General features: G+C 37.3%; 1 protein-coding gene and 1 non-coding gene across 20 annotated transcripts in view; both read left to right on the top strand.

The window, feature by feature from the left end:
* Nucleotides 1-23944, top strand: part of nrxn3b (neurexin 3b) — a 327545-nt gene that overhangs the window by 79674 nt on the left and 223927 nt on the right. For all 19 annotated transcript variants that reach the window (XR_005130195.1, XR_005130194.1, XR_001856481.2 and 16 more), the window contains 2 exons: nucleotides 16957-17395; nucleotides 22232-22615. Coding sequence is in view for 16 of the 19 variants with exons in the window: in XM_017681460.2 (XP_017536949.2) it covers nucleotides 16957-17395; nucleotides 22232-22615 (823 nt within the window). In the remaining 3 variants the exon portion in view is untranslated. The remainder of the gene's footprint in view (nucleotides 1-16956; nucleotides 17396-22231; nucleotides 22616-23944) is intronic.
* Nucleotides 8770-8955, top strand: LOC119263326. The gene has a single exon (XR_005130245.1). It is a non-coding gene; the product is annotated as a U2 spliceosomal RNA (small nuclear RNA).

Raw genomic sequence — 23944 nt, 5'->3', positions numbered from 1 at the left:
GGCCCGAGCTCATCTGAGATGGACTGACGCAAAGAGGAAAAGTGTCCTGTGGTCTGACGAGTCCACATTTCGAATTGTTTTTGGAAATGATGGACGGTCCTCCGGGCCAAAGTGGAAGAGGACTGTTCGGATTGTTATCAGCGCAACGTTCAAAAGTCAGCATCTCTGATGGTATGGGGGTGTGTTAGTGCCCATGGTATGGGTAACTTGCATATCTGTGAAGGCACCATTAATGCTGAAAGGTACATACAGGTTTTGGAGCAACATATGCTACCATCCAAGCAACGTCTTTTTCAGGGATGTCCCTGTTTATTTCAGCAAGACAACGCCAAGCCACATTCTGTGCATGTTACAACAGCGTGGCTTTGTAGTAAAAGAGTGCGGGTACTAGACTGGCCTGCCTGCAGTCCAGACCTGTCTCCCATTGAAAATGTGTGGCACATTATGAAGTGCAAAATACGACAATGGAGACCCCGGACTGTTGAGCAACTGAAGTTGTACATCAAGCAAGAATGGGAAAGAATTCCACATACAAAGCTTCAACAATTAGTGTCCTCAGTTCGCAAACGCTTATTGAGCGTTGTTAAAAGGAAAGGTGATGTAACACAGTAGTAAACATGCCCCTGTCCCAGGCATCAAATTCAAAATGAGTAAATATTTGCAAAAAACAATAAAGTTTATCCGTTTGAACATTAAATATATTGTCTTTGTAGTGTATTCAATTGAATAAAGGTTGAAAAGGATTTGTAAATCATCATATTCTGTTTTTATTTATGTTTTACACAATGTCCCAACTTCATTGGAATTGGGGTTGTATATGTTATGTTTTTATTCTAAAATCTTCAGATCTATGTTCTCCTACAGTTATCTCTCCCAAAGAGGATGCCATTAATTTGATTTACTCCTTCTGGGAGCTCATTATTTTATTTATATATCACAGTCATGGGCTGGAGGTTAGGGAACCAGCCCTGTGACTGGAAGGTTGCTGGTTCGATCCTCTCGGCTGACAGTCCATGACTGAAGTGCCCTTGAGCAAGGCACCTAACCCCCAATTGCTCTCCGGGCGCCATGGATTAGGCTGCCCACCACTCCGGGCAAGTGTGCTCACTGCCCCCTAGTGTGTGTGTTCATTAGTGTGCATGCATGTGGGTGTTTCATTACACGGATGAGTTAAATGCAGAGGTCTAATTCCACAGTGTGCAAACACAGTTGGTAAATGGTTCTAAATTCTATGGCCACCAGCAAAAAATGTATATAAACAGTTCAGGAGTTTATTATAAAAAAAAAAAAGTAGTGCCCTTGTAGATCATAATTTATTCTTTAGATTTCCTGTCACCTTCCTTGCAATATAGTTGCCTTTGTAATTTTATAATAATAATTAAATGCTGGAAGATTAGTCATGTCCCGACCTTTTAAATTAGACAGTTTAAGCATTCTAGTAATTCTAGTTATAATTAGCCAACAATGTTAAAAATAATCCTGAAAGTGAAATCTGAACACACTAACACCCAAAGTAAACTACAAGACGAGAGCATTGAAGCTAGCAAAGAGATATAGAAGTTGAACCCAACCACATGAGGAACACCTTGAAATATTGGCTGCAATCCACTTTCTGAGGACTGACTTTTCCTCGAAGTTTACAGATGTGTTGACAGCTATTACTGACATGAAAGAGAATACCACAGTAGGGTAGGCTCACACATGCAGAGGAATGCATTAGTGAAGTGAAAGACTCACTTACTGAGCTACAAAACAGAGCTGCTACTGTAGAGAAAGCCTCTCTCTAATCTCTACACTTACAGAAAAAATTGATGTCATGTTGCTGATGTTAATGAGAACACACATAGTGAATTGATCTTTTGCACAGGGCATGCAGCTACACTTGTTTTGAAACACCAGCATGGTTTATCTCTTTATCGAGAGGAGAAAGGGTTAGTTATAACTTAGTTGAAGCCAAAGTAAGCTCTGTGTCTTACCACAAGAGTTTAGAAAACAGTAAGGAGCAGTTTAGTTGCGGAAATTTAGTGGATTTGTTTATTGTTTGAAAGTCAGTGGTGGCACAAAGTGTTTGTTTTTGCAACAAGTCTAATGTTTTCATTACAACATATATTCCTTTTCTTAAGGTTAATTTATTAATTTTAATGTCTGGCAAAAAATTTCAAAGGTGCAGGTGATAAACAGGTTATTAAGTCTCCAGTCAAGCAATGTTTCACAAGAAACCCATTTACTTGTCAAAAACAACTTTACAACTTTACAGTTAGGAGACAATAGCAATGGTGGATTTTCTCAGCCTTCTTTTCTACACATGCAAGGAGTGTAATGCTGCATTTGTGTTATTCAAAGCCTTATAATTCATATTCCTGCACTGATTATTTTATGATATTGAGCAGCCTTGTTTCTAAAATGGAAGACAGTAGATAGATGCTGCCATTGTAATATCAGATGATGCACCTATCTCTCCATAATTATGCAGATAAAAGATTGATGGGCAATGTTGCAAGAATGAACGGCGGTGGAGTGGACAGAGAGATGTAGTGAAGCTTCTTTCCCATTTTATTTATTTATTTTTTCTCTTTTCTAAAACTTTTCATCAAACAAAGCAAATACAGTGCAACAGGCTTCAAGTTTGCCAGGCTAAGTCAAATGAATGACCCTGAACACAACTACTTTAAACAGCCAAGACACAGTACCTTCTCCCAAAGCATCTACACCCAAAAACCCCCCTGCTCTGGAGCCTCTACTGGGCTTCTATACCCGTAGCCCCTCCCCACAGATGAGCCCAGTTGCACAAATAAATCAATCAACTAAATAACAACATTCTAAATGAAAAATAACAACAGAAAAGAATAAACACAAAATACATAAACACCCAAAATAATTTTCACTAAACAAAAATCCCCACTACACATTATCAAATACATTTTCCCCAAACTCAGTAAAACACCCCCGCTAAAATAGTCTGCGCTGCCCGGAGCGCACTGACTCCCCCACAATAATTGTAGACTGGACCAGTCCCTCGGTTTCGTCCGAGGAAAAGAAAGCGTTTGGCATGCTGGCAAACCCACCGAACCCGTGGTATTTGTAGAGATCACTACAACCATTAAACAAAAAAAAAACAGACATGTGTAAGTGTGGTTATTACTGTCACTGGTACAATGTTTTAAACAGATGGATGGATATTTAGGACTGTGGCGCGTGTTGAAAATGCGAGTGGTGAAGTGAAAACAAACAAATGCTACGAAGTGGCGGTAGGCCTCTCTGCCCACTGTAACAAATGCGAATGAGATGCTATGGCGAAGGGTGAAATATGAAATGCTTAAACCGGGTAAACCAAGACAGCAAACGGGATTAAAAATGCAGTGCTACTCTCGCAGTAGGTCAGCTGGAGTTTTAAAATTGCCAGCAGATAGCTGCCTCTGCACCTGTGCGCTTGCGTGAATGACTGGGTGTATGAGTGTGTGTGTGTGATTGGCATAAGCATCATGGCTGCTCCGTGACAGGCAATATCCCTAAATGGCGACTCCAACCAAGATGCTTTCCTGCGCCCTCAGATCTAATCTTTAACTTTGGAAAGTATCTGGATATAAAATTAATCATTCTAAGTCCATTTTAATGTTAATAAACTCAAATGAACATATTTCCTCAGCTATCCATCTATTTTAAATTGGTTGACTGTTTTATTTACTTGGCTATAATAATTGTGCTTAAGACAGATAAATCAGTATAACATAAATTATGCTTTTATTTTGGAATCTGTTGGTAAATTAACTGACCAATATATGTAATTTCCAATATCTTTAATTGGCAAGACACTATTTTAAAAGCTGATGTAATGAATATAATCAATGTAGTGCCTATTTTTTTCACAATTAAAAAGAATAACATTTTCACACAAAATTTTTGTGGAAGAATAAACAGACACCTATTCTTTACTTACCGGATAAAGTATTTATCGATTAAGGGCTTAAGTATCCATGTTTTATTTTTCACATCATGTATTATATCTGGGAAAAAAAACAAAAACATGTCATTATGTGGTCTCAGGTTACTACTTCATACATGCATGTACTCGATAGACCTGAAAAGGCTGAAAAAAACAACTAACCAATATTACTCTGCAACGCAGGGGAGCGATGATGAGGCGGACGCATACACTGAAAGAAGTGAGATTTATTAGAGGCAAATCCATAATCAGGATCTAAACAGTCCAGGGTAAAAGAGCCAACACGGAGAGATGGAGGGACAGACATAACGAAAAGGAAAACTGACTAAATAAGCAACTGAGGCCAGAAGAACAAAACACCATACAATATAATACAATACACACAAAGACCAGCAACCTAACAGGGGAAAACACAGGGCTTAAATACAGGAAAAGGTAACTAGTCAGAGGTGGTTAACAAGAGGGTTTACAAGACACAGGTAAAAACGATCAAGGACGGAGTCTAGAAACAAGGGGGCAGAACAGGGAAGAATCAAAACAGGGAAGTACATGGACAAGACCAAAAGGTAAACACAAGGACATGGAGCACTGGTAGGGGCCAATCATGACATACTCAATATGATTATTGTCTGGGACGTAGTTTGGACGTCTGTAGACCTGAAGATGATGTTCTTATGTCCGTTGATGAACTGTCAGTTAGGTATGGTGTCCTAAGGAAGGAATGATGATCCATTTGCCCACAAATCTGGATGGTGTCTCTTCAGCAATATGCAATGTAAAAAATTATTATTATCGTAAACTTCACTAAATTAGTTTTTGTACTTCAGTAGTTTTTATTTACAGTAATCTTTAATGTTTGTGCTGTTATGGTTACTGAAAATAACACTTACTTCTACACTAGACTACACTTACACTGCTGCCACTTTTCATAGAAAAGAGCTAAATCTTGTCTGCTTTATCCAAAAAGGATCATAAATTATTGGTCATACATTACATACAAAGACTATATCCTCTATCAAAATTCACATATTTAATAAAGAGATGATTTAACATATTTAATATAGAGATGAAAGGAACCGGTCAACATGGTAATAGATGTATTTCAAACACAATGCACAGAGTACAATGTGCATGAATACAGAATGAAACCATTCACTTCGATAAGATAAATAGTATGAGCTTTGCTATCACAAATTACAGCTAACTAGAGAGCCAGAAGGCTAAACAGTTGGACTGAGGGACGACTACTAACTTACTAAGTAATACAATTTGGAGAAAGCAAAAACCAACATAAGAATGCACTTCACACTTAAATCTCAGTCACTTTATTACATTTACATTAAATTACATTACATTTAGCAGATGATTTTATCCAAAGCGAATTACAAATAATGAGGTACATAGAACAAACATAGTCAGGCCTTAAAGGAGGCCACTTTAATGCTTGCCCTAAAACTATCACAGTACTTCTTTTCTTTTATAGTGATAAAATACACAGTTGCGGCAAAAAAATGCAAAAAATGTCTGAACCACTCTGGTGGTAATTTTTCCCAGTAAGAAGCTGATGTGGATTAAGTGATATTTTCTACAGTGTTTCCAAACATGTTTGGTCCCACATACAACACCTTGCACAGATTCAGCTGATTGACCAATATATTTAAAAGATGTATTTTGGTCTGTTTGGGCAGAGCAACATTTCAAACCATCTAACTGCTGCTGTAGAATGACAGAGCAAGATTAAAAAAAAGACAGCTTACCATAGTAATTAAAATAATTTTTATTGTAATTATAATACTTTTGAAGGGCTTGCACTATTCTTCTTCTTCTTCTTATTATTATTATTATTATTAATTGAACAAATGTGATTACATGCAAAAATTTTAATTTATGATCCAATAGTTACATTGCATTTCTTTTTATCAATAGCAAAAACATTTTCTTATTAAAAAAAAAAAACTGAACCCCATAGAACCCCATAGAGGTGATGATAGCATATTGTAATTACTCTCAGGTCTTGTAAAAATTTTGCAATTCCAATTTTATTTAGTTTTCTTTTTTTGTACAGGTTATTTCAAAGAATAGAGCCATCTCAGAATATTTTCAAACATCACATTTCTACATAGACACAGAAAAAGCATTTGTTCGAAAAACTTTTTAAAGAACAACTGATTTGCAGTCGTGGGCTGGAGGTTAGGGAACCAGCCTTGGGAAGATCACAAGTTTGATCCCCTGTGGTGAGAGTACATGACTAAAGTACCCTTGAGCAAAGCACCTAACCCCCAACTGCTCCCCAGGCTGCCCACTGCTCCAGGCAAGTGTGCTCACTGCCCCCTAATGTGTGCACTCACTAGTGTGCATGTCATGTCTTACTGCATGGATAGGTTAAACATGGAGCCGAAATGTCCCTGTTGTGCCACTAATAAATGTATATTAATCTTAATTTAGTAATTTATTTTTATTATTAATACTTATGAACTCATGAATTATCACTTTTCTTTATTCCTAACAATAATCATTATTTACAGGAGTAGAATTTAATCTTGAATTTCTCGAATCTCAAAATGTCTCATTTGTGGTAGATTTATTTCATTTAAAGCAGCCAGAATGCTGTCTTCTGCTACCTTAAAGAGAATGACTTGGATATAGAAAATGCACAATGCCTCTACACACATCATTTCTGTATAATCTATTAGAATGACTGAAGGTAACAAATAGAAGAAAGAAAGCTTCTGCACCATCATAAGTAATGGATTGTTGGGTCCTAGAATAATTCTTGCATATATCAGCAGTCTCACATAAAAAAAATAATAATAATTTGGTGTTTCATACCCTGGAATGAATAGCTCAAGGCTGTGTGTGTATGTGTGTGTGCTGTCTCTGTATGCATTTATTAGGATGCCTATTCAGTATGTCTCCATCTGCAGATCCAAATAGCTTTGTGCCAGGGAGTGATATGAGCTCTGCCATTGCAGAGACTAACCTGTACATGCAGATGACCAAGGAAAGCATCCATACTGATACTGAATTTATTCTTATATCCTTTACTAGCTTTGTCTGTTTTGTGCTTAAATTCCTAATTCAATTTGAATTTTTGTTCATGCATACTTTGATATGGTTATTTATCCTCTCGATCCCCATCGATCCTCTCCTTCCTGTAACACACCAAAATCACTATGTCATTCTTGCATCTTCACCAGCAGTAGGCCTTTCCATCTTGTTTCCTCATGTTGAATTGCTGTTCTCTATGTCATTAATACAAGGGCTAATACAGTGGCCAGCTGTGGACCTGATAAGAGACCTAAGACAGTGATCTAAGAGAGATTGTACCCTGCTCTCTTCCCTCAAGATCCAATCAATAGTCCACTCCAGCACAGAGGCTCAGCCCAAGGCCCTATAGAGTCATTAAAGCCCTTTGCTTTGATTATAAACAGTTCTCTTGGGAGTTGATGCTAGGGCTGGCTCTGTACTGGTTCCTTGATAGGGTCATAAAATGTCAGAATAGCACAAACGGTGGTGCAATTGGATATGCTGGATCAGTCTTTCTTTCATCCCATCATTTCCCGTTCATTGCTATTGATCAGTGATCAGACCATTGAAAGCATAACCTCAAACATTATTGCATTCTTCAACTAGCAAGATTCATCAGGGGAAATGAAAAAAAATATTTATTGAACATTTTTTTGAAAGCAGGGTATTTCCTTTTTGTTTTGTGTGGGGATTACACACCATTAGTGTACTTAATTAGGCCAATTTTTTTTCAAAGATTTACAGATTTTTAATTCTGCCCTCTAGCCAGTCCATATTTTTGTTGTATTCTATGTCCTAACATACCTAAACCAGGTAACTCTACAGCATTTGATTACCTGACTGAAGTATGTAACTGGAAGCAGAAGTGTGGACTTACTGCAGGTCCTTGAGCAGTAGATTGCAAACCTATCTAGTCTGATCTAGTTCTTCCGAGTTCATCTCTCTCTCTCTCTCTCTCTCTCTCTCTCTCTCTCTCTCTCTCTCTCTCTCTATCTATCTATCTATCTATCTATCTATCTATCTATCACTCCTTCTGTCTCTTTCACTGCAGTCAGTTCTCAGGGCACCTGTGTTGATTTACTGTCAAATCGTCTAGGATTATCTATAATCCCAAAGCTGCAAAATCTGTTTGCTGACAGCTGTGCTCTCAAACACAACTGCTGTTTGCTGTGCACACAGTGCCCTATATACCAGAAAAAGCTCTTTCCTTAGGGAGAAAAAATGCTTTTAATTTTCTGCTTCAGTGGATTTCAATTTACAGTGCTTCTCCTTTTGTAATTTTTTTTATTTGGCTGTAATGTACAACTGAATATACTAAAAAATATATATAGTTTTATTGACATGGGCAAATCTGAAATGAACTTTGAATTTACTAATACTGAATTTATATTTGTTGTCTTCTTTAATACGTGTGTCATTAATGACAAGCTCTAATTTGTATGCTGAACTAAGAGGTCTTCATTTCCTGCCTTTTCTATTATTGCTAGCAAACAAACATCATATTCAATTACATTTTGTGTAGGTTTTTTATTCAACAGATGTTGTAACCAGAGATGCACTGATACCACTTTTTACTTACTTACTTACTTACTTTTTCCCTTCGATACTGATACCTGATACTTTAGTATCAGCCAATAGCAAGTACCAATACCAATACTAATTCTAATTGTATCTACCCTAACCCACCTGTAAAGTCTGTATTAATATTAATATAAATAAATATAAATATTAATACAATTACATTTTTTAAATCTTCTATTTGGGTAAAATCTATGACCTATGTCACAAATAAAAAACACTCACCTTAGCTAGATGGCATTTTGTAGTATCTGTTCTTATCAGTTTAATATCTGATACATCCTCCAAAGACTCTAAGACTACATATCAAATAGATTTTTAGAACAGGGAGACGGAAGAGGAGCTTGCATCATCTGCTCCATGCATCAACCTGGTATTGCAATACCTCCAGGAAAAGTGCACCTTTTTTTTATGGGGCAGTCATGGGCTGGAGCTTAGAGAACCCACCCTGTGACCGGAAGGTCACCGGTTCGTTCCCCTGAGCTGACTATGTGAGTGAAACATGCCTTGAGCAAGGCACCTAACTCCCAGGTGCTGAGGATAAGGCTGCCCACCGCTCCAAGTGTGCTCACTGCCCCCTACTGTGTGTGTGTGTTCACCAGTGTGTACGTAGTGTTTCACTGCACAGATGGGTTAAATGCGGAGGTGAAATTTCACCATTGTGGGACTAATAAGGGTCACTCAATTTACTTGTCAGATTAAATTTCTTCTTCAATTCAATTCAAGTTTATTTGTATAGCACTTTTTATAACAATGTTGTCACAAAGCAGCTTTACAGAAGTTTGAAAACATACAGTTATAACATATCCCCCAGTGAGCATGCCAGAGGCGGACAGTGGCAAGGAAAAACTCCTTCAGTCTGGAGGAAGAAATCTTGGGAGGAACTAAGACTCACAAGGGGAGACCCATTTTCCTCTGGTCAAACAGTATTTACAATTTAATAAGCTAAATACCGAATAAAAGCTAAGAGGATGTCAGTATGAAGACTGGATGGTATAGCTTTAGAAACTGCACTGGTAGAGTCTTTATGAAAAGTAGGACTGAGCTGAAACAGTCCCATCCTATCTCAATGCTGGTGTATCTGGATGGTACAGTGATGTAATTGAAGGTGTTGCAGTTGGCACAAATGAACGGGAGAGGGGGTTGGTGATGGTGAGGAGGAGGCCCTGATAGTCAGTCTTCAGCAGGATGGGAGGGCAGCCCTTATCTCAGGAAGAGTAAAGAGACAAAATTAGTTCAGGAGTATGATTGTAATAAATATGATTTCCCCCAGAGTGTGGCTGGTGACTCTGGCAGATCTAACTATAACAGCATAAACTAAAAGGAGATAGCCAGAAGGTAACATAGATATGAGAGTACCCTGAGACACTGGGATCCCCCCACTCAACCGTCAACAAACCTGTGTGATCTCGTGAAGTGGTGGGTCAACAGCACCAACATCTCAGTTTACCATAAGCCTCTATGCCCATTAACCCCTGGATCTCCTGCCTTTATCTAAAGGGGAAGGCTTATCAAAAGCTAAATTAAACAAATATGTTTTCAGTCTAGACTTAAAAGTTGAGACTGTGTCAGAGTCCCAAACATTAACTGGGAGATTATTCCACAATTTGGGGACTTTGCAAGAAAAAACTCTTCCACCCATTGAAGTCTTCTGAATTTTAGGAACCAGTAGAAAATCAGCATCCTGGGATCTGAGTAAGTGAGGCGGTTCATAGTGGGAAATAAGATCTTGCAGGTACTCCGGTGAGAGACCATGCAGGGCTTTATACGTCAATAAGAGAATTTTATAGTCAATGTGAAATTTGATAGGAAGCCAGTGTAATGCTGATAAAAGTGGGCTGATGTGATAACAACAATGCAACAATGCATTACAGTCCTAACAACAATGCATTACAGTAATCTAGCCTTGAAGTTATAAAGGCATGACCAATTTTTTTGCGTCATGTAGGGGTAATGCATTTCTTAACTTTGAAATGTTTCGGCGGTGAAGAAACACTGTCCTTGTAATATTACCTATGTGTTGATTCAACGTTAGATCTGAATCAATCAAATGTTTAAGATTTTTTGTTTTGCTTAATTTTTGTTTTTTACTGTATTTCATTTTATACAATTAGTAATAAGAACAATTTTTAGCAACTTAAATAAATGTAAACTATCCTTATTTTACAAAACAATTAAAAACAGAAGCTGTATACAGATAAATCTATGGTGTTTACACATCAGCAGCTTCTCTGGCTTAAAAATTGCTCAAGTCATGTGTCTCATACGTGTGTCTTTTTCACTCTTTCTGAACGTTAGTTTAGTAAATACCGCTGTCATTCACACTGTCAGTATTAGCAACTTTGTGGAGTTTTTTTATGGCTTAGTTGAAGCGACAGGCCATGAGACCCCACTGCACTGATACAGCTGACTAAGTGAGGTGCACCACAGCGGACTGCTATTCCAAAAGCTAAATTAAGGCTAAAGGCTATAAAAGGCTATCATTACACTGAGAGTTTGATGGTTCTTTCCACTCTCTTAGTAACAATAACACAACTGTAAGTGACCCCACACCGGCAGACCAGTAATTACTGAAAAACCAGCTCAGCCGTTCAGATAAGCGACTGTGTTAGGGTGCTCTTAACACCAAAAACTGCAGTTACAGATTCTGCCATGACCAATTTTACTGCTGATTGTTGTCCCATACCTCTAAAATCTAGATTTAGCAGTGAGCAAGCTTAAACTGAAAATAACGTCCTCTTAATTGTAGGTTGATGTGGATAATTGTGACACAGGTTTATAGCAGTATTGTAAATAACTTTGTGATAAGCAATCATAAAAAAATAAGAGCATGAGGAAGAAACACTGAGAGGAACCAAGACTAAGAATGGAAACCCATTCTCCTCTGGGCAACACCAGATAATGGAATTAGTTTTATTAGTGAGATCAAACCTAAACATTCATGCAGAGCAATGATCTGTGAGAATTTAAGAATGACCAGTGTTAAAAGTCACTTAAAGATCAAGCGGATTACATGAGAACAAGGACGATAACCTGAGAATAAGTAAGATGTAAGACAAGATTGCAGCTATGGGAAACTTCAGGTTTTGCAGTCATGAAGTTAAACACAAATTAGAAAAAGTTTAAGTGGGATGTGATGGTAGGTTATTTTTTTAAACAAGTGATAGAAGACGGAAGGCTTTTCTGGTATTGTTACTTTTATGTGCACCAAGTCATATATTATAATTAATAGGAACGCCAAGGTGTTTTTCACAGTTACAGTTGATGGAACTGAAAAAGCCATCATGATTTAATATACATCATTAAATCATACAGCTTGCTTTGGGCACTCTTTGGAACCACTAAAAGTTACACAGTTCTCAGACTTATTACATTTGTCAATTGTGTTAGGAATTTACACATGGCTTTAGCATCCGTCTAGAGTGATCTGATTGTAAGTTGACATTAAGACATATAGCCATTCACACGTGGCATTTCCACGTCTCGAATGCATCTGCAGTGATGGATTTTGTGACTGAACGAAAAGTACAACCCACATTTACTATTTTAGTGTCTCGCTGTGTTTGTTGTCACATAAAAATGGGCCAGGAATCAGTGTTTGTGTAAATGTAAGGGCTCTAACAAATATTAAGACCACGAGAACTGTTAACACAACTGATGATCCATACAAAAAATGAAGATACAACAGTTGCTATAGTCTCTGCTGATGACGCAGCTGATTAAAGTGGTCCTTGCATTAAGATGCTTTAGTGTTCACACTGGAAATCTTATGAGTATGCATCTCTGACCCCCTCCAAATGTGGTGTAAGTGACCAGATTACAATGTATAAGTTCTCTGACCCCTACAAGATTTTCTAGTCGGTCTAGTTGAATCTGTGGTCTATGGAGTACCAGTAGAGCCATGGTCTAACATTTGTTTTTATCTATATTCAGTAGTGCTATCTCTGCACAGCGGTGAGGTCTAAACCATAAATATTTAATATATGTGATTCCTGTCCAAGAATGAGCTCAGCCCTTTCTGTAAGAGCTTAGATATAAAAATAACTTTTGAGATTGACGAAGACTAGGAATCAAGATTAATGTCACCTGTTTTAACAAGAAAATAAAAGAACCATGAACCTTGTCCAAGAACCATACAGTTGTACAGAGAAAAAAGGCATAATAAAAAAGACATGAGTCTTGCACAGAATGCATCTGTCTGTTACCTAAGAATGGAATTGAATTGGGGCTGTAAAAAAACACTTTTTCCATTTTATTTTTCAGCTTAAACATGGGACATTAAAGTGAAATTTAGTGTGGGTATGTTCGTATCACCTTTTTACTCCAAATAATTATCCAATTATGAGATTTTACTAAGTCCTTTTCAGCATAGTAGCTGGAACCTGTTTCAGAATTGTAGTGTTATTTAGGTAGACTGTTCTTATAATTTTACCCCAAATAATTATCAGGTACTTTGGAGTTTGTACCATACATGTAGTATCAACTTAGAATGTCTTGGACATTTCAATGCAATGTAGTAGAATTATCGTAGAACTTCCCATATCTAGTACTTTGGACAGACATACCTGGTTAATACATAAAATGTAAGATACTGTAAAAGCCAGCATTACCAATATCACTCTTATACCATTATTACTCTTATACCAATACTTCCACAGGAGGTTATAGCTTTCTGAACAGTGACAACTAGTCTTTTTGTTGAGTACTATTAAGTCTCATTGAGTAAGGTCTCAGAGTAATAAGTGAAAATGACTGATCTTAAAAGATTACATAAATTAAAAAAAAATCACAAATACTTAAAATAGTATCTTGGTTTCTGAGTAATGTTTAGAACATCACTAAAAAATGCTGTCTCCCCTTTGGCCATTTAGATGCATTCTATGTACATAATTTTAGCCTGGGGCAGCCTCATTTAAAGCATTCTTCAGTATTCAAAGTATTCTTCAGGTCTAATCTGGATTTCTGTAAGACAAAGAGCATTAAATCCCTGGTGATCACTAATAATTTAATTCATAAGGATAGATTTAGATGTGAAGGCTCTTATGTTTAGCAGTCCTAGTTTCAGATCAAAGGTGCTGGCACTGCAAATGGGATGTTCTAGTTTAATATTAATTAGCTTAGTGAAACAAACTTTCCAAGGTTTCTACAGTCATGTTGGATTCAAGGAACAGACTTTTTCTATACACTGTAATGGCTTGTCAGATCTACTTTAAAAACACCTCATGAAAAACTCCTCAAAAGCAATTGAACTGGCTTTAGTCTACTCAAAAATACTTTGATTGAAAGAACCATTCATTCAAAATATTTATTTAGGTTGAATAAAGCAAGTTAATTTACTTGTTACCATATGAAGTAATTTTAAAGTTATATCTGACCAGCCACTTTTTACAGTGTATAATGATGAGCTTATTTGATGTTTTAAGGTAGCTAGTAAGCAATTTGTTTAGTCAATTTTTTTTTATTTTAAAAGGGTTGTCAATTAGTACCTACAAAAATGTGCCTGATTAGAACAGAGGAACTGGGAAATCGCAGACCTTCTGTAAACCATCTGCTGGTTGTGTTCAAAACATCTCAAATCTTTATTGATTTCACCATTTTGGTAACAGATTAAAATTGACTGGAAATTGGGACTTCTGTGGAACAGTCATTTTGCAACTAAGCAAGCACAGCAGCTATGAATACAATATAATAACAGAATATTTGTTTGAAGGATACAGCTGTAAAGCATACAAATACAACCCTAATTCCAATGAAGTTGGGACGTTGTGTAAAACATAAATAAAAACAGAATACGATTATTTGCAAATCCATTTCAACCTATATTCAATTGAATACACTACAAAGACAAGATATTTAATGTTCAAACAAATAAACTTTATTGTTTTTTGCAAATATTCACTCATTTTGAATTTGATGCCTGCAACACATTATAAAGAAGTTGGGACAGGGGCATGTTTATCTTATGTTACATCACCTTTCCTTTTAACAACACTCAATAAGCGTTTGGGAATTCATAATGCGCCACACATTTTCAATGGGAGACAGGTCTGGACTGCAGGCAGGCCAGCCTAGTACCCACACTCTTTTTTACAGTCCTTTTCCTCTTTGGCCCGGAAGACACAATGTCCATTTCCAAAAACAATTTGAAATGTGCACTCGTCAGACCACAGGACACTTTTCCACTTTGCATCAGTCCATCTCAGGTGAGCTCGGGCCCAGAGAAGCCAGCACTGTATCTGCGTGTTGTTTATATATGGCTTTTGCTTTGCATGGTAGAGTTTTAACTTGCACTTGTAGATGGAGCGACGAACTGTGTTCACTGACAATGGTTTTCTGAAGTGTTCCTGAGCCCATGTGGTAATATCCGTTACAGAATGGTGTCGGTTTTTAATGCAGTGCCACCTGAGGGATCGAAGGTCACAGGCATTCAATGTTTGTTTTCTGCCTTGCCGCTTACTTGCAGAGATTTTTCCAGAATCTCTGAATCTTTTGATCATATTATGGACTGTAGATGATGAAATCTCCAAATCCCTTGCAATTGCACATTGAGAAACGTTGTTCTTAAACTGTAGGACTATTTGCTCATGCAATTGTTCACAAAGTGGATGCTCCCTTTCAGGGATGCTCACTTTATACCCAATCATGACACTCATCTGTTTCTAATTAACCTGTTCACCTGTGGAATGTTCCAAACAGGTGTTTTTGAGCATTCCTCAACTTTCCCTTTTGTTGCCAGTGTCCCAACTTCATTGGAACGTGTTACAGGCATCAAATTCAAAATGAGTGAATATTTGCAAAAAACAATAAAGTTTATCCGTTTGAACATTAAATATCTTGTCTTTGAATTGTATTCTATTGAACATAGGTTGAAAAGGATTTGCAAATCATCCTATTCTGTTTTTATTTATGTTTTACACAACATCCCAACTTCATTGGAATTGGGGTTGTATTTGAACTACAAAATTCAAGGCTCAGTGCCAGCATTTTATTTAATTATTTTCAAGTAATTAATTAACAGTAAGAAAAAATGTTTTGAAATATGTTTGTGTTTATCTGGTGGGACGAGCTGTACTTACGTCTTGAGCTGAGTGCAATTAGATACTGTGGGAAATTGTAAAATCCATGGTTAAATCAATGGTCTCTGTGTGCAACCTGGCTGTTTAGGAACTGGATTATTTTCAACTTGTGATTAGTGTAAACGCTTAGCTATGTCCAGTGCATCAAAGCCTTGCTGTGCCACAGCACACACAGAGGCCACAACATACAAAGTAATGAAATAACAAGTAGCTTTCATAATGTAGGGACTGCCAGATTTTCATTATGTGTTTTTAACAATCATACTGACATATTTAGACAAAAACAAAATTGTCAACTCATTATTTAGATAATACCCTTAGGACATTTTGATGATTGTTCTAAATATATCCTAAGTATTGAAGAATTTTTTTTTATAAAAACATTTTCCCAAAATGTTGGTTTAGCAAGAAATGAGACATGTGAAAAACAGTGATAAGAACAGATTTTGAAATAAGCGATGACATAATGGAGACAGGAGTGATGTGTTTGAATTCCGTCCTTTTAGAATGGCAAAGTGGGACAGTGACTTTACCCCTCATTAAATGAGCCACTGCCTACTCCACTGGTGTCAGGGCTACAGCCATGTACAGTTAACAGAGGTCTGTCAAACTGTTCAGATGAGCACTAATAAAGGTTTAAATCCTTTCTCTGTACATGGCACGAATGTCAAGAACACTCACTTCGTACATCACAAGCATGTCATGTTATCATCAGGAGTTTTTGCAGTAATTGATATAAACACTGATTAATTTGCATTTTTTGGAAATTCATGTAAAATTTGCAAAACTTCTGAATGGAAAGCTACTGAGTAAGACATGAGAGACACATGAAATTGATCCTAAAATTGATTATCACTATCAGACGTTATCTATTCACCTTAATGTGAAGGCTCTACTAGTGGAGCTAGCGACTCTCTGTGTCTGAGGCATCCCGACCTTAAACACATTCCTCTTACTATAGGGAGGTACAACAATGTGGTCAAACATACTAAGATTTGCTACTTGCTACTTTAGCTTACTACTTTAGCTGTGTCAGTTTAAATGTTCTGTATTACCTCTGTTGGTTGCCATGTAGGCCAAGAATGTTTTTAGAAAAAAATACAGTAGTAGTAGAAAAAATGTTTTACAACTTTTTGTCCTGGTGAACAATTTCAAAAAACAAGCCAAACTCTTACTATAATAGTATCTAATGTATACATGCATATATACAACTACATGTCAGTAGTTTCAGTGGTCAAATGCTTGGTCTTGTTTGGTGATCTATAATAGCAAGTACAAGTACAAGTCTGGAGTTATGACAGTGTCACTCATAATATGGTTCTTTGAACTTAGGTGGTCTACAAAAACAATGACATACGTCTGGAGCTGTCTCGACTGGCCCGAATTGCAGACCCCAAGATGAAGCTGCAGGGCGATGTGGTCTTCAAATGTGAAAATGTGCCAACTCTAGACCCCATCTCCTTTGAGACAGTGGAGTCATTCCTCAGCCTGCCCAAGTGGAACACCAAACGAGTGGGTTCCATCTCTTTTGACTTTCGTACTTCTGAACCCAATGGACTGATTCTTTACACTCAAGGAAAGCCCCAAGACAAGCGGGATGCCCGCAGCCAGAAAAGCAACAAGGTGGACTTTTTTGCTGTGGAGCTTTTGGATGGCAGCTTGTACATTCTGCTGGATATGGGATCGGGTACAATAAAGGTAAAAGCTACGCAGAACAAAGTCAACGACGGGGTGTGGCATCATGTGGATATTCAGCGAGATGGAAGATCAGGTTAGTTTCAAATTCTTTAAGTAATTATGTGCCAAACACATTGAACATGCACGTATATTTAGAGAAGAATACAATACTGGACAGAATTCCATGTTCAAAAAACATTATGGCAAGAAAAGTTATTTACTATGTATTAGTGCTAATTAAAAATCATGGTGATTGCAAAGACAAAGACATTGTAGCTTAATTACTTACATACTACACATTAATTGAAACAAACAAAAAAAAAGAAAACAAACTTTCATGTTCATGTTAGCAGGTATATAAAGTTTGAAGCATCTGCATTAATTATACCCAGCATGGCTACAGTTTCTGGCTTAGTTGCCTAAAAGTTGCTTAATACATCTGCTACACAAGTTGGATACAATTTCTTAAGTAGTGTACCGGGGAATATTCCTTCTCAGCCACAGTGTACAGTATCAGTACACTGTACACTGGAAATGTGAATGTGGTCACAAATGTAGTTGTACTGGAGCATAAAATAAATATTGTTGTCTCCTAGGCAAGTTGTTCATTATAGGAACTAGTAAATCAGTTAAGCTATGTACCAAAGTAGATGTAGTATGTGATCTCTAAGTAGGTGAGACAGCTACTGTCTTTGTCATTTAGTTTTAAAAATATTTGTTTAAGAGATCTCTAACAGAACGATCACATAGGGTACTGTAACTTTGGCCAGATTTCACACTCTGCATGCTGCATGTTCTTAATTTGTAGTTTTTAAAGTCCTTCAATGCATGAATGATTTTTAAAAAAAGTATCAGAATAAAGTTTGCTTCAATTACTGTACTAGAGCTGGTCAAATAGATGTCTTAAATTTGATGTGGTAACTGAGGGTGACTGAGTAGTAACTGAGAGTTTCTACAGTAAATACACTATATGTCCAAAATTTTGTAGACACATGCTCATCCACATTTCTTTTGAAAACAATGCTATTAATAGGGAGTTTACTGTAGAATATTGCTGTGAAAATTTTATTGCATTCAGTCACAAAAGCATTAGTAAGGTCAGATACTGATGTTGGATAATTGTTCCTGGATCACAAATGCCAGACCAACTCAACTCAAAGGTATTTGTATAGTGCTGCTTTACTCCAGAAAACCCAGCTCCACTGTTCCACAGCCCAATGCTAGGGGTCTATATATCCCTCTAGCTCACACTTGCCATTGAGTCTGTGACCTTAGATTTATGTGTCATCAGTCAGTGGTATTATAACAAAGTGGAAACGATTGGGAACATCAGCAGCTCAGCCACAAAGTGGTAGGCCATGTAAAATGATAGAGCGGGGTCAGCAGATGCTGAGGCGCATAGTGCATAGAAGTCACCAACTTTCTACAGTCAATCACTACAGACCTCCGAACTTCATGTGGCCTTCAGATTAGCTCAAGAACAGTGTAGAGAGCCTCATGGAATGGGTTTCCAAGGCCAAGCAGCTGCATCCAAGACTTACATCACCAAACGCAATGCAAAGTATCGAATGCAGTGGTATAAAGCGCCACCACTGGACTCTAGAGCAGTGGAGACATGTTCTCTGGAGTGACTAATCATGCTTCTCCATCTGGCAATCAGATGGATGAGTTTGGGTTTGGTGGTTGCCAGACAGTACTCGTCTGACTGCATTGTGCCAAATGCAAAGTTTAGTGAAGGGGGGGTTATGGTGTAGGGTTGTTTTTCAGGAGTTGGGCTCCGCCACTTAGTTCCAGTAAAAGGAACTCTTAATCCTTCAGCAGACCAAGAGATTTTGGATCCCAAGTTCATGATCCCAACTTTGTGGGAACAACAATGACCATTAAGACATGGATGACTGAGTTAGGTGTGGAAGAACTTGACTGGTCTGCACAGAATCCAGACCTCAGCCCGATAGAACACCTTTGGGATGAATTAGAGCAGAGACTGACCTCACAAATGCGCTTCTGGAAGAATGGTCAAAAATTCCCATAAACACACTCCTAAACCCTTGTGGAAAGCCTTCCCAGAAGAGTAAAAGCTGTTATAGCTGCAATGTCAGGTGGACCGACATAATATTAAACCCTATGAGTTAAGAACAGGATGTCACTTAATTCATAAGCGTATGAAGCAAATACTTTTGGCAATATAGTGTATCATGCAATACCCTGTGGAAAAGCTTTGGAACTGATTCTACAGCAGGATAACAACACCAATGATTTTTTTAATGAAAAACTCAAAGCAAACCTCTTGATGAGAATGAAAGCTGTAATAACGCTAAAGAGTGAACACAGTTAATGCTCTAAAATTCACAATATTTACAACCCAATTTCCAAAAAAGTTGGCATGCTGTGAAAAATGTAAATAAAACAAAATGCAGTCATGATGCAAATCATTTAAACCCTACATTTAATTGAAAATGCTTCAATGACAACAAATCAAATGTTGAAACTACATTTTTTTTTAAAAACATACACCCATTTTAAATTTGATGCTAGAAATATGTCCCTGTTCAGAATTAAATATGAGGAGGGGTCACCATTCTGTGAAAGACTAATGCTTCTCAACATAAAATAGCAAAGAACATTTGCTTTTCATAATCTATGATACATAATAACATTAAAAAATTTAGAGAATCTGGAGAATGTAAGGGACAAGGCTGAAAACCAATATTTACAGATATTATTCTGTAATGGAAATCACTGCATGGAAAGGAGACCATGAACTGTCGATCAGCCGAAATCCTATATAAAACAAGAATGGGAAAACGTTTTACTTTCAAACCTACAACAGATGGTTTCCTCAGTTCCCAAATACAGTGTGTTGTTAAAAGAAGAGGTGATGAAACATAGAGGTAAACATGCCACTATCCCAACTTTTTTTGACATAAAATTCAAAATATGCATATATTTTTCAAAAAACAATCAAATTTCTCAGTTTCAACATTTGATTTGTTGTCTTTGTATAATTATCAATGAAATATAAGGTTTAAACTATTTGCACATCATTGCATTTTATTTTTAATAAATTTGTTTTTTGACTTTAAGACAAAGGTTTTAGATTAATATCTTAGGTATATCTAGTATGAAAGGTGTGAATATCTTGTATGGCTCATTGAATATTTCATAATGTCTGGAAAAAGTAGGATGATTAGAGTAGACGATGATTACAGTAAAGAAAATGGGTTCAGTCTTCTTTATGTCATGGCCTTCAAAAAGACACGTCTTGGTTATGCAGCTAGAAAAGGGAGGCTCTTATTTTATGCCTCTGGTCTGTCTTAGCTATATATCAGCTTGAGGTTTATGATTTGCATCTAAGTCAGCCAGAAATGGCTTGATTAATCACCACTCTGCCCACATGAAAGGCTGGAGAAAGTTGTATTTCTCCGGAACAAAGAGCTGAGACAGATAAATAGGCATGTGGGTGTTTGGAGACACAGAAAACTTGTATAATAAACCCTGGTGGAAAACCCCAGCATGCCCTCTCCATCTCCTTCTGTCCTTACTTTTACATCCCTATTTATTGATGCTTCTATTCTGAAAAGCCTGCATGCTAGTACCCTGTGGTAAATCATTTTGTCATCTGCTGTAACAAGTAGCATTCTTTTAAGGATCTCTTGTGATATTCTGGATACTTTCTTCAGTGTGCATCATGGTGTTTTTGAAAGTTCCTTTTTTTGAATACTAACAGGATAACACTGCTGCCTTACATTTAAACCTTTATTCTGTAATTTTAAGTGTATTGGGGCCCAGATTTCAGTTCCTCACTCTCATAACTAACTAACTAACTTACATATGAGTTACTTAGTTGTTACTGAATAATTCTTAGTAGTCTCTAGAGCTCTTGAAGTGACTCATTTTTAGCACCACAGCATTTAATACTACACAAAAGTGGTATAGAGGGGTGTATAAACAACACAAGCTTGTTTTATACCAGTAGTAGTGCAGCCCTAAATTGCCTGTTTCTGCAACACTTTTTTTTACTCTAATGAAGAGTGAAAAACATTCTGAAAGTGTATTTTGTTCATGACACTACCCGGCATGCTGCTTGCAAATAAATAGCATAAAATTGTGCTTACGTATACATGCTTGGCTGGTATAAAGGTCACTTTGATTATTCATTCAAGTTCACACTAGCAGGTGACAACGTGACAAGTATCTAGTCAATTTCTATAGAAATATGCCATTTGTAGCCCTGATTTAGTGTCAAGTGGCAAACAACATGGTTGCACAGAGACAAGTAAAGTTGAAAGTCAATTCTCAACTAAACTATCATGGTTTAACTATGATTCAGTAAAGCGAATGTTCAGCTCATACTAAATCCTTGGACCAAATGTAGACATGGGACTCTGACGTCCACAGCCTCTGCTCTGAATATTTTATTCATACTAGCATTTCATTCCTATTACCAATAGTATTGTCCAAAAAAAGACAAACTTGTGAACTTATAACTGCACTTCATCATTTAACAACGTGTTATTTTAAGGAATACTTTCTTTCATATTTATGTCAGAAGCTCGATAGACTACCCATCCATGCACGACACAAGACCAGCCTCAAACACACCAAGAAAAGACACATTTTAGGCTACATTTAGGCTGCAAGTGACTTATTGCCACCTAATGTGAATGTAATAAGTGTAGTGCACTCATTATGTTCTGCCGCAGAAGGGGTTACTACTTCCTGTCTAAAATAGGCTTCACTTTACTAAATTGTGTTTTCATGTGGTTGTAGTGGTGACACTGCTGTTGGCATGCTACCTTTAGGGAGTTGCAGTGTTGTGGTGCAGCCCTAGAAGTTACGAAATAATAAGCCTAGGGTGAAAGGAGTTAACATATGCAGAGACTTCTATATGAGTTCCTGACATATCAGCCTATTTTTGGTTCCTACACAGGAATCATCTCAGTGAATAGCCGCAGAACACCCTTTACTGCCACTGGGGAAAATGAGATTCTGGACCTGGAAGGGGACCTTTATCTGGGAGGGCTTCCCGACAACCGGGCTGACCTGGTGCTGCCCACTGAACTGTGGACCGCTATGCTGAACTATGGCTATGTGGGCTGCATTCGGGATCTTTTCATTGATGGGCGCAGCAAAGACATCCGACAGATCGCAGAGGCCCAGAACAGGGCTGGGATCAAGTCCTCCTGCAGCAAAGTAAGCGGCAAGCAATGTGACAGCAACCCCTGCAAAAATAATGGTGTCTGCAAAGAGGGCTGGAACCGCTTTATCTGTGACTGCACTGGAACTGGGTACTGGTCCAGAACCTGTGAAAGAGGTGAGTGGCATTCTGACTATTTCAAACCTATTAGCCTATTAAAATGAATACTTCAGTGTTTTTCAACTGTGTCTATCTGCCACATCTGTGTTTAATGTCTGGTTACCATGGACAATAATGTTAATGCATTTCTCAATACTTTTTTTTCTCATGAAACACATTTATAATCACTATAGCATCTGCTTTTTGACTTCTACTATAAATATGTTTAGAGTCAGTAGATTTTCTATTCTTTTCTAAGCACAGGGAAATTATTGTCTGTGGTAACTGATACTACAGGTATAGCTAATAGAGATTATGCTGAAAAATGCTGGAATATTCAGGTTCTTTTGAGAGCAGTTTAGGACTGGCTATGCAGATGTCAACTGACTGGATTATTGCATTGGACCGTCTTCTCTTTTCCTTCCTGCGATCCAATTTTTCCCCCAATTTTATAATTCAATTATGTTTCATTGATAGAAATGGGTATATTTTATATAAATATACCAGAAATTATATGGTTGTATTGGATTCTGTTGTTAGTGAAAGTTCAGAAATGTTCAGAGGTGCATCTGGGCTTAGATTTACATACCCAACCAGCATCTGGAATTTGAATAGAAAAAGTGCCCCTTAGCCTAGAGACTCGTATAAACATTTAGTTAGTATCTTCATTCAGTGTTGTGTAGAAAATGTGAACCTGACCTCTTCTTCAGCAACAGAGGGCCAAAAGGAATGTGTAACTCATAGGGTTCAATGTTATATGTGTAACCTTTCTTGGGGGGGTTTAATAGGATTTCTCTTTTTACTTTTAGCACATTTTGTATTTGCTCTTTCTGTTCAGGGATACTCCAGCAACTTAAATTGAACTCTGAAATGGCCTTGTGGAGTGTGGATTTAGGAGCGAGGTTGCATTAAGTTTTTATGACATTTTGTAGATAGCTGGGTACTCTGAGGTATTGGGGGAGGGGGGGGGGTGCTATCTTTGTATTACATAGGAGGATTGTTTTTTTGTTATTGTTGTTGCTGTTTTTATTTTACCAGGGGTTTTGTCAGGTGGGTTTAGCTCCATTATAGAAGCCAGAGCTGTAGACTGGTTAAAAAAAAAGTGATGATCCTGGACAACAAGGATTTTTTTATTTATCTTTCCTTGTCTACAACCCCAATTCCAATGAAGTTGGGACGTTGTGTAAAACATAAATTAAAACAGAATATGATGATTTGAAAATCCTTTTCAACCTGTATTCAATTGAATACACTACAAAGACAAGATATTTAATGTTCAAACAGATAAACGTTATTGTTTTTTGCAAATATTCACCCATTTTGTATTTGATGCCTGCAACACGTTCC

The sequence above is a fragment of the Pygocentrus nattereri genome, chromosome 4 (genome assembly GCF_015220715.1).
Source record: "Pygocentrus nattereri isolate fPygNat1 chromosome 4, fPygNat1.pri, whole genome shotgun sequence".
NCBI lineage: Eukaryota > Metazoa > Chordata > Actinopteri > Characiformes > Serrasalmidae > Pygocentrus > Pygocentrus nattereri.
The sequence above is the reverse complement of the archived record's forward strand: the minus strand, read 5'-3'. Positions and strand labels throughout refer to the sequence as shown.